Here is a 17,990-nt window from a genome sequence, read left to right as displayed (position 1 = left end):
TTGTCCCGCAGACATTTTTGTCTCTGACCATTAAAAAATACTTTTAAATTCTTGACCTTCACAAAATTTGGACGGATCAGTCCCTCCGTCTAAATGTTTCCACCAGGGACTGATCCGTCCAAATGCCTCCGTCAGGAACTGATCTGTCCAAGTTTTGTGAAGGTCATGGACTTAAAAGTATTTTTCAATAGTCAGGGATGAAAATGTCCGTAAGGCAAAAGGTTAGGGATTTATTTGTCCTTTTCTCAAAAAAGATAATAATTATATATATATATATATAGAAAAAATTAAACCACTACCACTTTAGTACTAGCTACAACTCTTTGAAGTCAAGGATTGCAGCTAAACATGGGAGAGAAATTAATAATGTATAATATTTTAATTTAGTGTTACTATGTAGCATTATTATTATTATAGCTCAAATTAAAGACTGTATGTATATTTGTTTACAACTTGGAATTATTAGTAATAGTAATAATCCATTCTCTATACATAACTACATATAAATGACAAAGAAAATTAAACAAAGGCAACAATGAAGAAATAATCATACTTTTAATTTTTTTTCCTATCATCACCGATGCCTAGAAAATGAAGAAGCATCATTTGATGATGGCAAATCAAAGGGGCTCCAATTACCAATTAACAAGTCAGCATCATGATGAGCTTCACTCCCAAAAAGTGGTGGATGATGATGATGATGTGTGGCTACTTGATCATGAAAGGCATCATGGTTCACCATTATCATCTCAGGATTGTTATCATTTGACCACATCAAATGTTGATGATGATGATGATGATGTGAGGCTTCTTCATCACCCGGTAATGGTGGCAACTCAAAAGTATTGATACTACAATGCTCAATTGGTCCATCATTGTTATTATTATTATTATCCCTTTGATGATGAATCTCCATAGAAGAGTTGAACTCTTTTAAGTACATTTGATGGTTATTTCCCTCACCAACAAATTTGGGTAGCTCAGGAAGATTTATACATCCATTAAGACCAAACTCTTGATGAGGAGGAAAATTAGTACTACTTGGACCATCTTCTAGAGAAGGATCATCAAAAACTGGTTGCAATAATTGATGATGATGATGATCTTGATTATTGTTATTGTTCTCAACCACCCCATCTCCTGAATTTGGCTTTTGATTGAGGAAATTTGCATAAACTAGGGCAAGGTCAATGTTTGGTCCATCAGCTATCACTGGTGATGAGGATCTATTAGAATGATGATGGCCAATAATAGGGTTAGGGTTAGGGTTATTTGAGGTATGATCATGTGATGGTGATGATGATGAATTCTTGAAATTAAGGCCTTCAAGGGATTGTCTTAGGGTTTTATTACCTCTTCTATTCTTCCGGCAGCCGCCGCCGACCGGAACGTTCCGGAGGGACCCACCTTTTGTCCAGTACCTTCTACAGCCCTTGCAAAAGTACCTTGGTTGAGTTAAGCTGTAGTTGTTGTAGTAGCAAAACTTTGTGTTGGAGGAACCACACCGAGGGCAATTTGGGGATATCTCAACATTAGGCTTCCACACACTCTCCATTGACACTACCTTCTACCTGCATCTGCCTCATCAAAATTCCCTTTTTCTCCCTTACTTTTTGTGTGTTTGTGTGTGTAAGAAAGAGAGGGAGAGAGAGTGAGGGAAATTTCAAGAGAAAATGAAGTGCTAAAAAGTATTGAGATATATATGTAGTATGAATGAAGGTTAAGCTCCCAATGCACATGAATGTAGGGGTTAATTGAGTTTGTTTTTGAATGCACATGAGATCACATAAATGTTATTATTAAAGAATAGTAATGCTACATTTTACACATTCACAAAAAAATAACTAAGATGTTTAACTTCATATAAGGTTGTTATATAGTTAAATAGACAAAGATGATATATTTCAGCATAGGTTAACAAATTAAATTCTTCAAATAATATTGGAGTATAATATTAACATTAGGCTCATGAAGTAGTAGGCACACTCATTCCCTTCTTATTAACCTCCGTTCAAATTTTAGAGAAATAGAAATATTCATATTAAGAGAAATACTTCATTACATTTTTAAAATAAAAAATGTTATTTGTACATAAAATCAGTTATTAATCTATTTGTATATAAATACATGTGTGATTTAATTTATTTTTAATGTATATTTGTATTACCATATATATTTTATACTGATAACTGATTTTAGTGTACATGTAACATAATCGTTTCAAATTAAATGACTCATTCTTATTAAAGGTGTATAGAAATTTGGAACAATAATAATGTTATATTTATAAGAAAGTATCTATCTATCTATCTCATCTATGGAATATAAAATCATGGTGCTTGTTATGTGAAAAAAAAAAAAATTGACATTGGAAATGAATATGAAGTGATGCACATGAAGATGCATGGGGTATGTCAGCCTGGTATAATGTGCATGTCATGCCCCGTAGGCTGATGGACAGTGTCGGTGTTTATCACACGTGGCATGTTGGAATTGGTGGATATGAGGGTGATTGAGGAAGCAACTACCTCGGTAAAAAGATCTTAGGTTTCTTTCAACACCAGACAGCACACCACAAATATATGACTGAGAAAAGAATAAGAATAAGAATAAGAATAAGTAGCAGCAGTGCAGCACTAGCTACCACATTTCTCTACAATAAAGGTAACATTCAAACCCTATATACATTTTATAAGAGAATAATTTCGTAACTAGACATAAAGATTTTAGCTTAGATATGATTATTCAGTTATTATCTGTTAAAATTCCGAAAGGTATTGTTACTTGAATATTTATATTTGATTTGGATATAATTATTTTTGATAAAAAATAATATAGAAAGATTTTAGTCTTACGAGTTTCTTAAGGTAGTAACTACCAATTCATTCATTTATTTATTTATTTATTTATTTACATTAGCAGTGTGATTATATTAAAATTCGTCAATTGAGAATTAAAATTATCCCCTCCTAAAAGCTATTTGGTATAAGAAAAAGAAAATTAAACGAGACACAAATTTAAATAAGGTATATAAATTAAGTTATCTTAAAAGAATATTTATTTATTAACATTCATTGCCATTTGCATTTTTATATATTAATATGCGTAATTATATTATATTGACATTACAATTAGGAATATTGATGAAAATCTTAGTTACATGATCCGAGAAGCCCATGATCCAAGAAATAAGAGTCAATGCAAAGTTTATAGTGATCCTTGAAGAGACATTCTTTCTTCAGAAAAATGCTTACTTAATTCCCATATAATAATCCCATGTGCTTTTCTTTCTTGAACAAGAGACACAGACCAATACTTTGCCTAATCCAAAGTACTTGTTTAGACAAGTGAAGCAAAAGAACCATCATTATTGCTTCATTGTTGTCAAAATATAATGTAGGATGGGGAAAAAACAATATCATAACAATAGGAAGCATTTATTTCACTCAATTTATATCATAACAAAAATTGCAAGAATTTAGCAAATTGTTGTCATTAACCAGGTAAATATGTCAGAGTCAAATCCAAAAAGGAAAAAGAAGGAATAAGGATGATATAATTTGCTATCAAATATTGTTGACTTATGTGATTATTCTTTGTGTATTATATAATTCCTCCCAAAGATATTTAAGAGATTGAGTGAAATGTATAATTAAAAATTAACAATAAATCACATTAATTACACACCACTTGAGCTACACACTCCATGGAATGATTATCTTTCCAAATCTTCAATATATTTAAGCCATTAAAATTTTAAAGCAAAGAAAAATCCACCATAAGAAAATATCAACTAATCTTTAGCGAGTTAATATACTAATGATCTTCAAAAATAATATACTAATGAAGATTAGCATAGAGAACTTGTAGCTCAATTAACAATGGCCAATCTAACTAACGAATTTTCCCAATAAAATTAGCACTTAAACTTGAATATAATTTAGTAAAAGGAGAAGGAAATAACTATACACATTGTAAGGAAATGATATCAAGAACTAATAATGCAACTGTACAATAGAAGTACAACAGCACCATGATTGCGCCACAAATCAACATAAGGACCATTGGCGCATTGACTAAGAAGTTAAAGGCACGTTAATAAAGTACATATTAACACAAAATTTCAATGGCTGAGGCACAAACATCAGCACAAGCTCATTAGTAATCAATAATGAAGAACATTTACAGATAAGAATAGTGCAAGAAATCATGCTTCTTTAGTTCTACTTTGCCATCACGCTGCTACAGCTGGCCCAGTCTTTCCTGCAGAAGAAAAGAAACCAATTTGAATGCTGATAAATAATTTTGGTTTAATTGCATTCTGTCCCCATCATTATAAGGCATGTGCAATTTAACCCCCTCTCCCCAAACCTTTAAAAAAAGTGCAACTCGTGTCGCGAACACATACTCGAGGTTTAGGGATCTTATAGTTCTAATATGGTAATACCCAAAAAAGGACTAAATCTTGTTACCTGTAACATCTGCATTAACTTCGGATGCTGCTCCAAAAGTTGGCAAAGTTTGTCGCGGTCACTCAACAAAGACTGCCAAGTCAAAAGAGTAAGATGGTAAGAATAAAAAGATAAATCAAGTTTATATATCAGCATCATCAATAGAAAGTAGTGTGTGACGTGTGCTCGAAAACAAGAACAATAGTAAGAAAGAACACCATGCATAGCAAATACCTGAATTGCTTCCGGCGATTTGAAATACTCGTGTAATGACATTCCAGGATCTGACTGCTGCTGTGCTTGAGCATCGCGGTGTTGAGTAAATTCAGCTGGCTGATGCTGCTGCTGTGGTGCATGTGGAAACTCTTGGTGCTGGTTTTGATAATAAGTCTGTATCGACGAAACCTGAGACTGCTGCAGCATCTGTAATTGATGCATTTGAACATTGGTTGGCATTGGCATCCCTTGCTCCAACTGCTGTAAAGCTTGAACAGGTGGCCTAAGGAGTTGCTGAGGTGGTTGTGGAGGGCGTGGAAGCTGAGGAGGCTGCAACGGCTGCAATTGAGTAACAGCATGCATTGATGAAAAGGAAGCTGCAGGAACAGAGACGCTTTGCAAGATGCTTGGCTGGTTCTCACTCTGTTGATGACTTGGGCTGTTACCATAAGGGTTTAATGGCATAGAAGCTGGCCTATTGAATCCCAAAGGCAGCATCATAGGGTTTGGTGGATAGGGCGACGATCTGGCACCCAAAGGTGCATTGGAGGCCTGGGGAAGTTCAGCGGTACCAATACTTGTCTGACCATATGCGGAGGAGGTTTTAACGGATGGTAAATTATATGGGCTAGATGCAAAAGGAGGAGGTGTGGGCGGAAGTGGGGGAGCAAGTCGATTAGGTCCTCCAGGAGAAGAAACAGAAGTCCTAGAATACTTCATATCTGGTATCGGAACAGAAGGTCCTGATGATGTTGAAGTTGAACCATTGTTGAATGGAGATGAATAATCCGTCTGAACCTAAAGAATCATAACAATGATATGATAAACATGAAGGGTAAAAGAAAGAGAAATTCAAAACACCAAAGCGGATGCCAGAAATAGACAAAAATAAGGGATGCAAAGTTCCTCACTTGGAATGCCACTGGACGCTGTGTGCCTGCAGGAGAATTAACAAATGGGGACGACTGTCCAGGAACAGAATCTGGAGCATGTGATATAACGGGCGAGATTGTTGGTGGTGGTGGCATGGGTGGTAGAGGTGGTTGGTTAGGCAAAAACCTCTGATCATACAGTCCTTGAGAACCTGAAGCATTACCGCCATGTTGTGGGCTGTTCTTCATGAAGAAATTCTGGGAAGCCATCCTTGAATCGGCTGGTAATTGCAGAGGTGATATGGATGGATTATTATAAAGTGGCCCCGGAAAACCAGAACTGTGTGCCATTGAAGAATCATATCCGCCAGATGACTTGGCTGGAACAACATTCTTTAGGTCGTCGGACTGCTCAACATACTTCCTGTCTGAAGAAACACTAGATTCGCGAGCTAAAATATCAGGGCGAGAAACAGACATCTTTGAAGAAAATTCACTTTGGCCATTTTCATCCACATTAGATCCTAACGGGGTACCCATACGAGAAAATTGACTACTATCAACAGCGTCGCTTTCTGTCTCTTCAACGATCGAGTGAGGAGAACTCTGCTCAACAATAACAGGGGCAGCCTGTGGTAAGTCATCATCAGGTTGAGGGAATGGCAATTTGTCGTCATGCTCGGATTCCTCCACCTCAAAAACTATATCAAGCTCTTGAAGATCATCGTTAAGATCAGTCTTTAATTGCTTGGATTTGTTTAACTTTTCCCCATCTGCAGGTTTAACAGGAGATGCATTTTTCAGATGTCCCACAGCCTCTCCCACTACTGCTGCAGAAGGGTTTTGGCGTTCCCTTTGCCTTGCCATGAATTCATCTACATGAATTGATGGAGGTCTTCCGCCAGTTGATCCTGCTCGTGGCACCGCTATTACATTAGTAACCCCATCAACATTCCTCTCTCTGGCCACGTAGTCATCCACATGCATAGATGGGGGTCTACTGGTATTCGGCTTGCGCTGTCGGAAGGCATCCCTACGTGTAGGACCTGAAGGAACATTAGACTGTGATACACCACGTGAAAATGTACTTTGAGAAGAGTTATCAGCCTGGAAACTTTCTCCTCTGGCACGCCTTACTGGCCCATCCATGGATGAGATTTTCCTTTTAGTTGCAAGGTTTGTCTGCGTTAATCTATCAGGTAATGTTTCCGGACATTCCCAGAGGAATTTGTCCCCAAGTCCTCCATTGTATAGATGATCATCAATCATTTCAACACTGTTCTCTAGCATTTGACGTGTCTCTGCAAAACTTAAAGCATCATTTTGGGGCAAAACAAGTTCATCCACCACCATGGAACTTGCTGATCTTTGCAATACTGATGACAATGACTTAACCAGTTCGGAAACCTTAACATCACAGATGAACAGCAACCATTAAAAAAATGAATCCAGGTTAAAAACTGAGATGGGAAGGTCTACGTGAATAGATAGTAGATTGATACCTGATAGAGTGGAATTTGCAAGTGAGGCGTAACTAAACCGTCATCCATAGCAACCTTCGAACTTAACAAAGTACCAAATTCAAGAATGTAATTAATATTTTCTTCAGGAAAATCGGCTGATCTTGTCATATCATCAGAAAGCCCATAGAGGTACTTCAACACGGCAACTCTCTCCGCATTCAAACTAAGCAACAAAGTAACTATAAGTTTATTCTTCCATATTATCCCATACAAAAACAGTGACTCTGGCTTGAGCAATGTAAATAACAAGCATCCAAGATATGAATATCTAATAAATAAACACCTACATCATTTGCTAAACACCAGGAGACCGCAAATATGAGAATAGGCCGATTCCCAATGTCCTTTAACATATTTATGTTTTCAATAATTCAAACTTTTGGATATCAACATATACACACAACTGATCAAAAAATTTCAATTGCAACCCAAATTTAGTCTTTAGTCAATCAAACCAAACACTATCTCCTGCAAACCATCAGTGACACATTCTTTACAAAAAAAAAAAACGGAAACCAATGGTCAAATAACAAGGCTTTAATTATTTCAATTTTCAACTGCTACATTCTTGAGTTACATTAACTTAGAATTCGATTGATACAAGCATAGAAGTTTTTTACAAAATTAATTGCAAATGATCACAAACGTATAAGTAATCAGAAGCAGCAATCAGAAACGGGGGGGAAAAATCTTACCTGTCTCCTTCAATGCAAAACTGCAGAGACCCAAGAGATAGCATATAAACACCATCAACAGCACCAGTTGACAAATCATCCTTTGTGTTGATTGATCTCAACAACTTCATCCAACAGCTTAGTAATGGGGGGCGTTTTTTCCATTCTGCAACACTATGATCATTACAATTCACAACATTATCATCATTGCGCGATTCAAGTTCATGAGCTTGAGAGTGGATGCCAGAAAGAGAAGCTCCAATTGCCATTTGACCTTGAGTACAAGAAGCTAATTCTTTGAAAGCTGTAAGACAAGCCAGTAACTCTTTTCCAACAGGCAGGACCTTCAAACAACAGAATGAACTTAGCATCAACGAAGCAACAAAAGCAAACAACATTTTAAGCTATATAATTCTGCAGAAGGTCAAGCACTTCTTTATATGAAGAGAACAAGGATCTCATCATCAATACAGAAATTATAACATATTTACAAGTATATATCAAAAGGATCAAAGTCTCACCTCACAGCCCTTCAAAAGGTAACGTAATATCAAGGCACAATCAACATCGCTCAATTTTCCACAACTTTTACTGCCAAACAACCAGAAACTTTGTTACTTAACAGCCAACAACGAGTAGAATTTAAGAAACAAGAAAATACAGTACTCACATGTCATGCCTTCGTGGGTGATGACGAGGAGCTTCAGAATGAAAAAGAAGCATAATAAACTTGAATACTGGGAAACAACAACTAAACGAATTAAAATTGCACTTTGCAGAACTACTATCCAGAGTCTGCCTTATATCGGCATCAACACTAACAAAACATCTCTCCAATACTTTGGTTATAATCTGAAGGGTGCCCTCCCTCAATAATAGGCCCTAAAATAGAAAAAATGGATATCAGATGCATATTATGTAAAATTGAATCACCAATAGTTAGCAATACCAAAACAATGATCCTGATGAAAATAAGAAGGAAATACAAAGAAAAATATAGTAAAATAAATCACTGACCTTGCCAAATGGATGCTCCAATAGACTGACAAGAAAATCAAGGAGCCTCAAAACCTGAAAATAGTGTAGAAATAGACAGTATAACATCAAAATAGAAAACATACTAATCGTATAAAAAAACTAGATGAACTATGAACCAAACTGGGGGGCAAACATCAAGGAATCCTTACCTTAAATGCATCGGTATCAGATGGAGAGGATGATTCGGAAATATGGTGATTAATTGATGACAATACTGGGCGTATTAGCCGAGACGCATAATCTGGATTTTGGCATGCAATGCGAGTTACAAAGACGCGCAATAGATCTTGAATGACCACTAATGCCTGTCAAGGAAACAGAACGACACAAGAAAACGAGCACTTACATAAACTCACCATCATATCTCACCGCCAGATAAAAGATGGAAGAAAATTAAAATTCATAACATTGCCATATCGGCAGAAAGTACATACAGAAACAGCATAATGCTGTATAATCTCAGCAATTTCATCAATGTGATGTCCAAATTGGCAAACCAGCTTCTCAAGGTGTGCAGGTTCCAGATACCAGTTGACATGTCTCTCCTTCTGGGGCCCAAATAGGGTTCCAACAGACAACATTCTTCGTGCACTCAACAAAGGCATTCCACTAGTCCAAAGCCACATATTCTCCTCAGGGAATAAATCACTCTTGCAATAGGAAACATATAAGAAGAGATAAATAAATTTTACGTTCAATGATGTTATTGTTTGCAGTTCAAATAATTAACTATGAGCACTGAAGTTCCCTCTCAGACATGATGAGCCGGTTGGAAAGCAGCAGTTCATTCAAGCTTGTATTTTTTGTATTTCTGTAGTTCTGGGAGGAATTCTTTTCCTCCACTCTTTTATATTGTTCTCTCAATACCTTAATGAAACTATTTCCTTTGTTATTAATTAAAAAAAAAAACAATAAAACAAAATAAAATATTTATGGGCACTGAAATGAGAAGTGTTACACGGAACATGTAAAGAAAAGAAACACTTTGAATGAAATGAACATACCAAAAGATAGAGCAAACTACATGTTTCCTTTGGACCAAGAGTCAACACTGAACTAGCTTGGACGCTCGTGAGAAGGGTGTGAAAAAGACCTGGACTCCATCCATATACCGGCCAAAAGGCAAGGGTAGACGCAATAAGATGACAGACAGCTCCATAACCAATAGCATAATTAGGATATGGAGATGACAAGTCTGCTGCACAAGCAGCTAGCTTGGGGCTGCAACCAGAAGAATTTGATCAACTTAAAGATAGCATGACCCCACAACAGATGCAAATAGAAAGGAAGCTGACAATACCTGATTTCTCTGTGTAATCGTAAAAGAGCATTCATTAGTTTTGTATTACGGTGCTGCTCCTTTGCTTCCTATAAAATTGCAAACAAAATCCATCAAGAATACTGACTAATAACTAACAATACACAAGGCACTGCTACTCCATCAGACAAAACAAGGACGAAACAATGTTTGATCAAAGTATCATACCTAAGAGGGTAAAACACAATGTCATAAAAAACAATCAATGAATAAAACAAATGTGATACAAAGACAAGCACCACATATAAGACAACATTCTAATTTTGATATATATTACATCAGCATTGTAACAAACATCAAAGTTTGGTCTCATCCATTTGAAAATCAAAATTCAAAAGGTTGTAAATGATACATATAATTCCAGAAGCATAATGGAAGGTATTCAATATCCAGCAATAACTGCAGGTACCATTGTCCACAACCTATTCTTATCCTTTGATAATCCCAGCCAAGGCAAAGAAAATTACACATAAAGGCAAGTAATAAAACAAAAACTCACTCAAACAATTCAATACCTTCCCACAAATTGAGCATAGTACTTAGTACATATTCCTAGCAAGAAACTCAGAGACCCCACTAAGCTAAAGCTGCATGTATGCTCAAGATGCAATCCCCAATCAACAGTTCAACACGCAATAACCAATGTAAAACCTTGAAAATAATTAAAGTTCTTAAGGCAATTTCTTGGTCAGTAACAGTTGGATACATAACATGCTCACATTTTAAACATAAATAACTCCAAGTTTCTGACAGAATAGTGACTACATAAAAACTAGTATAGAGAGAAGAGATGGGACATCTAAAAGTCACACCTGTAATTTCTGTAGGAGTTCGATCAGTAGCATCAGAGAAGGAACCAAAAGATCAACTATGCTAAGCTCACGATTACGTTCCAATAGTAAATCAGATGTAGCATTGCATTCTGTACCCTCATCTACAAGGTAATCTGTTCAGAAGAAAGGAAAATTACATGGAGCAACTTTGGAAAGAGTAGAAAGAAAAGATACAGATATAATTTTTTTAAGAATGCAAGAACTAAGAGGAAGAGGTAGATATTAAACGAAACAAGAAACAAAAATAACTGAAAATGTAGTAGGGTATGGAGCAAGAGCAAGGCACACAATTCTTTTAGAGGGTTGTCTCTCAAGTATGCTAACATAATCATATAAGCAACTTCAAATATTGAGCATTGTAATTGACTTTACCATAACTGTTTGAGGATCTCTCCAGCATGAATCTGCAGTTCACTAAAATAGCAAAGATAACTATTACAGCACCTTCATCATAGAGAGTTGCAGCAACAGTCTGCACAAGTCAAAACTACTTTAGGAAAGCATTAACTATTATCAGTGAAACAATTCAAAATAGACTGTAACATACAGGGTTCTCAGAAATGGAAGATAAAATCCTGAGTGCCGTTGTCAATTGCGCCAACGAAGAATCTCGAAGAGTAACACCATCAAAAGATTTTTCAGATATAAACTTCCCCAGATTCTCCATAACATTAATCTCAGAGCCAATGGAAGACTCTCCAACAACATTTTCAACATCAGTTAGATCTGACACTAGGATGCTAGTTGAAGTCAACTGGGCATCCCCTCCAGAAGCCAATACAGCAGCATAGCGTAGGAGACCAATACCCCCATGTTTATGGTATACTACACCAGCATCTATCCATTCCACTAGCCGTGAGGGAGCATCTTTTCTGTTGGACCCTGGAGAGGAGGAATGCAAAGCCCTATGAAGCTCCATGGCATGTCCAATCCAAGAACCTAAAGATGATGCTGTAGAATCTGTAACAATGACTTCAATAATCTCCGCAGCTGAGTGAATTAATGTCAGATTTACTGGCGATGATCCTGAATTCAACAGAGTGAGAACAAGCAGGTCAGATCACTAAAAAGGGGAGGGGAAAAAATCAGCAAATAATGTGCATAAGGAAGAATGAGACTACAATTGAGTGAATTGGATATTTACCACTGTTTTTTACAACAGATTCAGTTTCCTTTACAGAACTCAGTGCTTCAATCAACAAAGAAATAGCCTACAAAAAACCAAAGAAACAGTCATCCTATAAAAAAGTGCCTGAAAACAAGCAAGATTTCATATGCTACAACATCTAAATATCACAAACAATAAAACTCTAGGTACCTATATAACAGAACTTGCCACTAACAGTATTAACAACTAACGTCAATAACTACAATCTAGCATTGATCTAATGGACAAATAAACATATTCGGTATATCATAGATAAAACTGAAACCTATGAAAAACTTCAGAAACCTTTGGGTAGAAGTACAATTACAAAAAACACTTCCTTTAGATGACAGGGAGGGGAGCCAAACATGTGCATTTCTACACCTTTTCCTTCGTATACTATTCTCATGTCAGAGAAAGGTGCAAAAAACAATACACTTCCTGATACTGTATTTTGTGGATTGTTAGAGGATAAGTAAACCATACCTCAGGGAAATTTGCCAAAGCCAACAAAGCCTGCCGTCCACAATCAGACCTACAACCATCCGCATATTTCAATCAGACCTTGTTTAAAATACTTAAGATTCAATTCAGACAAGGAAAGGGCAATGTCAACCTTGACAGAGCAGAGAGTTCCCACACAACCCATAAGAACTCTTCTGACTGAGGATTTGAAGAAAGCAAAGAATCAATGGCTTTAACCTGACCAATTATAAAAATTGTCACAGATACAAATCAGTAATCAAAACATCGATGGGGGAATGGGAGCAGCAGAATGAGGAGGGAGAAGGTAAAACATAGACGGAGTTGTTTGAGAGAGAACAACTGACCACTTTTAAATGCATCCCCACTATCATTCCTATCTCCAGTGGACTACAAAAGAAACCCTTTGAAATCAAAACGGAAGCATATCGAAGAGGAACGCAATCTTCCTTGTTGCCACGATGACCACCCCTGAGGGCATGGATTAAAGTACTAGAAAGTTCAGGATCCTGTAATAGATATATCAAGCCTACAATGGAGCAGAAAGTTAGTCAAGTTACTTGATATTTTGTTTCCATTGTGATAATGGATCCAACAATGTGTGTCTTATACATGCATGAGAATTTTAAATTGATACTAATTATAGCCAACCTGAACGGCAAAAAAGTAATGAAAGTATCACAGCCTCAACTGAAGAGGTAACATCCATGAATATTTCCATGACATGTCCCTTTTCTGTGCGCAATACAGATGATGACAACAGTGCAGTTGATAAAGAAACAAAACCCCGCTCCTGCATCCAGGAAAACATGTAAATACAGATATTATGAGCACGAGTACAAATAATTGAGCGATGTTAAAAAAAATAATTAAAAAAACTCTATGCAAAACATGAGTACATAAAACTTTCGGCAGCTTCTCGTCAAAGTTAAGTGGAATACCTTCAAAAGTCCCAATAAATGCGAGTCAATATCCCAATCTGCAAAGCAACAACTTGAAGAGTTGATCAAGGCAGAAGTTGTTTTATATGATAGTAATCCATCTGTTTGACCAAAAATCATTGATCTGCTTGCACAGGCCAGTGGAGAAGGATCTTCAATTGGACCACGTGAATTTATCAATTTCTGTATTGGTACTTGTCAATAAATATTAACAAGGAATTTTATTTCAAGATGCAGATTATTGCTCAAAGAATAAAGCTGTCTAAGTTGCAAGGAAGAAGTAAAACAAAATCATGTGCACTATTCATTTAGAATGCTACAAATACCACAATCAATTGAATTAAACTGACCAGGAGCTTTCTGAGGAAAATTTCAGCAGAGGTGAGCATATTCAATGTAACATCTGTAACCCTACCAGCCGTACTGATGTTTTCCAGCACAGACAGAACTGCAGACTGGCGAAGATCAAATTACCACATGATAATAATGAAGTTCTGAACGCAAAAACAAAAGACAAAAACTAGAAGTTTCCAGACCAAGCACATACAGAGAAAGCAATACCTCATATCTTGAAGTAACTTCATAAAAGCGTAAGCGATGAAGCAAATAGGTCGCAAGAGAAGCAACATCATGACGAGGTTTGGACAGTATCAACTTTAACAATTGGCTATAACCTTCACTGGTTCCAGACGGAATATTTTCATCTTCCCGAGGCCACCAACCTAAGAAACCTTCACATCCAACTGAAAACCTAGCGGCCCGCTCCACAACACCAAGAAGCAGGAGCATGATAGTAGTAGAGTTTTGCCCATCCTTAGAGAAAAATTTTGCAAGCTGTTCCATTCCCCCACTATTAACAAAATGAAAGCAGCTCTCCCTACCAGAGCATAGCAAATGAGCCATGCTCAATCCTAACAGGGTATGCTCACTCTGCAGTAAAGTATATGGAAAAATAAGATTCCAGGAATAAATAAAGAAGGTATGCAAGGAGAGCGGAAGAAAAATAACATGAGTGAAAAGATTTCTTTTTGTCTTAGAATGTGAGAAGAAAATGGTACGTCACCCGAGATACAAAGTGATCTCCCGTAAGCAAAGATTGCCTTTTAAACTGAAAGTAATGATTAAACATATCTACCAACACTTTGGAATCAGAAATTTCAGTTCCCATTTCAAGGCCATTGCCCTCTGCTGAATATTCGGAAGATTCACTCCCTATTTTTTGCTGAAGAACCTTATAAACCTCAAGAAGTTCTTTTCTTGCCTCATTGACAACACCGTGCAACTCTTCAAACTTATCAGGTCTATTTCGTGTCTGATATCTCCCACTGATTGATTCACATATGTCACTAGAAATGTAAGAAGCGATTGCTGATACTACAGTACTTACAACCTTATGTCCAGCATCCCCAAGCTCAGAAAACTCTAAAATCTTTAACATCAACTGTAGAAACAGTTTGACTTCAACAGAAATATCTGCTGCGGGAACTGGGATGGACAATACATTCAAAGAACTTGAATCTTCAATAGTAAAATTAGTAGGATGTAATGCAACTGGAAGGTCTTCAAGCTTTCCCTCCTCAGAATCAGCCAGATCAGTCAATGCATTGTCACCAAACTCAATGTTAAACTGGCCCAGGTCCTCAGCTGTGTTACCATATATAACCAAGCTCAAACTGCGGTAGCTACCCCTAACAACTAGATGACTAGTAACAACAGCCTGAGCAAAAGAAAACAGTAATGAAGCAGTAATTTCAGCATAAATGTTTTCAATAGAAAAACAATTATGGTGCAAGATTGCAAGCTTGGGCAAATCACTAACATGTATCAGGAGACCAATTCATCAGTATAAAATATTCAAAAGTTAAAGAAAACCACTGATTATGCATATACATATATCAAAAGAAAACAAGTTAGCCATGATTACCAAATCTTAAATCAATAATCAAATTTGTACATTAATATTAATCAGTAAAACTTATGTGTTGAATATTTTGTTAGCTTTCTTTCTTTATGTCTTCTTTTCCTAGTTCTTTTTTTTTTTACTTTGTTTTCTTCTTCTTCTTTCTCTAAAATAAATATATATATATATTTTGTATTGTTCATCTTCCTTTCTCTAAAATATATATATAAAGAGAGGATAATGTGGAAACGAGGATCAGTCATCATTAAATAGATACACAAGACATAGTTAAAACCTAAAGTATTAACTGTATAAAAATGAATGTCAATCCCTATTACATATGAACGTCAATAAAGGAATACCATTAAATGAAACATGTGTTGAGCATCAAATGGAAACAGTAACCTATCCTATACAAAATCAATAGTAGGAAAGGCATAATTAAAAACCCTAGAATTACTTCCAACCAAATATACCAAAGCACCACAACAAAACTAAGGACTGGCATAGAATTATTAGATTCCTTATGCAAGCCAAAACCACTAATTTACCCAGTGAGTGCAAAGCTGGAAACTAATGCAGGTCCATAGGTCAAACCCATGATTCTCCAAATATTTTCTTAGATTTTTTAGCTCTCTTTAGACCATAGAAAATAATTTTGAGCTAGAAGTTTATCTCGGAGTGCAATATTGGGAGCTACTATGTTTTTTAATATCTACTTGTAAATAGTAAATCGAAGATATAAGAATTGCATAGTGAAAATAGCATATAAAATAAACGAGAGAGGAAACAAGAGATAACAGCATTATGTGCAACAGAGATAGCCAGAAGCTTATTGAATATTAAATCTTCAAACAGTCGGAGGAATCAGAAACTGGATATTGTTAATAACAGCAAGAACATATGTAAAATGCAATAATTACCTCTACTTCCAACACATTTGATGAAGAGTGTGAATAGAGAAAAGGCTGACAAAGTCTTCTGAACCTTGTCTCTCCCTCACAGTGAACAAACACCTCTATCGCAAACGAAGGAGGTAAAGTGGCTCTGGTATAAGAAAGATATGATATTGCCAGCACTTAGTAATTGATTTCAAAATCTATTAATCTACGTCATAAAAAATCATAAATACAACCAACCCTTGGGAGTAACCAAATAAACAAACACTTTCACTACATTAGAGAAGTGCAAGGCATGAACAGGCATCCACAATCAATGTTAAATTTTCATCTTCAGATTAATTGTTACTATGCTTAACATGTTATAAGAATGCAAATCATTATCTGACATGTCTAATGTAGTGGAGGTTACAAGAAGTTCACATATCGTTAAACAACCATTTTAGTGCCTAAAAGATACTATTCAAAAACTTTTCACGTTTTAAATAATGATCTGAGAATCATCAAGCACGTATATATAGTAGTCTTCAAATCACTTCAAGCAACTAAACGAAAGCAAATGCACCAAAAAAGAGGGGAAACACATACCCAACAAGTGCTACTGATTGGGCAACTGATGAAGCACTCTGTTCTAGGAACTCACAAGCAGTGATGACAATGGGCTCTGAGAAAATCACCTGCAAGGAACAATTTTTATTGAAACCCATAAAAAAAATTTACCTAGTAAACACTCATCTCGAAGTTCATTGTAGCTAAAGCTTGAAATTGAAGAGCAGTAAGTAACTACCACCAAACCAAGCTCCAAGCTTTACCAAATTTTTCATTAAAAATTTTCACCTTAACACTGCAATTGAAAACAAACAATATGGACTGAGCAGAATGTGGGCATTTTACCTCGTCGACGTACTCATCGAGCTGAGGGTGAACGAAGGTCTGAGCGAAGAGGACGCATGGTTCGGGTCGACCCATTTGGCAGCTTCAGCGTTGGGGATTAGGGTTCGAGAGTGGGATCATGCGCGTTGAATTTGATAAATTTTTGAATTTCTAGGGTTTATGGTTATGGAGCCTCTTCTTCTAACTCTTTCTCTTCTCACTTGAAACGCAGAATGGAGATTCGTTTTAATTCTTTCAGAGGCGCGTCACCGACCTCTGATTGAACAGGGATGTCACTTGTTAAGCTTTGGAGAGGGAAAGGGACTTTTATGGCATTTCAACTCTCCTTTTTACCTCCCAACAAATTATAGCAATTTAATCATTTTATTATTCTCTATTTTTTTAATTCAATGAATAGTGATTTTTTTATATTGTTATTTTAAATTATTCTAACCAAAAAATTGTGAAATATTAAAAGAGTAAAAATATATTAATTCAAAATATTTTATTAAGTATTTATTTTTATTAAGATTAAATGATCATATTTATCATAAAGATTCAAAACAATGAAAATTTATTAAAAAAATAACTTTATACTCATAAAAAAAAATTCGGTTGACAAAATTAATTAAAATTTAAATAAAAATTTTCAAAAATTCAAAATTACTAATTTTAACCTTACTTATTTCACGCTTAATTTCCAACCCATCACCATCAAACCCCCTTATATCAATGTCTCTTTTGTTGTTCTTCTTCTGCTATATTTAACACAAAATTTGTATCCCTTTATCCTTGGACACAAATTTTTATCCTTTTGTATTT

At 35.9% G+C, this 17,990-nt stretch overlaps 2 protein-coding genes across 2 annotated transcripts; both read right to left on the bottom strand.

Annotated features, from left to right (window-relative positions):
- Positions 1-423: 423 nt before the first annotated feature.
- LOC112729473 (dof zinc finger protein DOF3.5-like) lies at positions 424-1,859 on the bottom strand. The gene has a single exon (XM_025779658.3). The coding sequence runs from the start codon at positions 1,553-1,555 to the stop codon at positions 575-577; it is 981 nt and encodes a 326-aa protein (XP_025635443.1). The 5' UTR covers positions 1,556-1,859; the 3' UTR covers positions 424-574.
- A 2,113-nt stretch (positions 1,860-3,972) lies between these two features.
- LOC112728753 (protein virilizer homolog) lies at positions 3,973-17,496 on the bottom strand. Its single transcript, XM_025779032.3, has 28 exons — positions 17,190-17,496; positions 16,884-16,972; positions 16,320-16,443; positions 14,560-15,213; positions 14,058-14,426; positions 13,847-13,951; positions 13,497-13,679; positions 13,207-13,348; positions 12,903-13,084; positions 12,689-12,774; positions 12,559-12,607; positions 12,070-12,136; positions 11,473-11,951; positions 11,298-11,397; positions 10,905-11,038; positions 10,075-10,142; positions 9,779-9,995; positions 9,209-9,424; positions 8,924-9,079; positions 8,754-8,807; positions 8,407-8,618; positions 8,258-8,327; positions 7,758-8,080; positions 7,042-7,225; positions 5,579-6,946; positions 4,686-5,465; positions 4,473-4,544; positions 3,973-4,263 (listed from the first exon to the last, which is right to left on the bottom strand). Exons 1-28 carry the CDS (start codon positions 17,262-17,264, stop codon positions 4,243-4,245), a joined length of 6,579 nt encoding a protein of 2,192 aa, XP_025634817.1. The 5' UTR covers positions 17,265-17,496; the 3' UTR covers positions 3,973-4,242.
- Between the last annotated feature and the right edge of the window lie 494 nt (positions 17,497-17,990).

The sequence above is a fragment of the Arachis hypogaea genome, chromosome 12 (assembly GCF_003086295.3).
Source record: "Arachis hypogaea cultivar Tifrunner chromosome 12, arahy.Tifrunner.gnm2.J5K5, whole genome shotgun sequence".
Taxonomy (NCBI): Eukaryota; Viridiplantae; Streptophyta; class Magnoliopsida; order Fabales; family Fabaceae; genus Arachis; species Arachis hypogaea.
The sequence above is the reverse complement of the archived record's forward strand: the minus strand, read 5'-3'. Positions and strand labels throughout refer to the sequence as shown.

Bases quoted from the DNA above. Each gene is read 5' to 3' on its own strand.
- LOC112729473 (XM_025779658.3), bottom strand. From the start codon at position 1,555: ATGGAGAGTGTGTGGAAGCCTAATGTTGAGATATCCCCAAATTGCCCT.
- LOC112728753 (XM_025779032.3), bottom strand. From the start codon at position 17,264: ATGGGTCGACCCGAACCATGCGTCCTCTTCGCTCAGACCTTCGTTCAC. The intron at 11,952-12,069 runs GTAAATATCCAA...TGTTGAATTCAG, and splicing joins ATCTGTTGTAAAAAACAGTG to GATCATCGCCAGTAAATCTG. The intron at 4,264-4,472 runs GTAACAAGATTT...TTTCTTCTGCAG, and splicing joins AGTTAATGCAGATGTTACAG to GAAAGACTGGGCCAGCTGTA.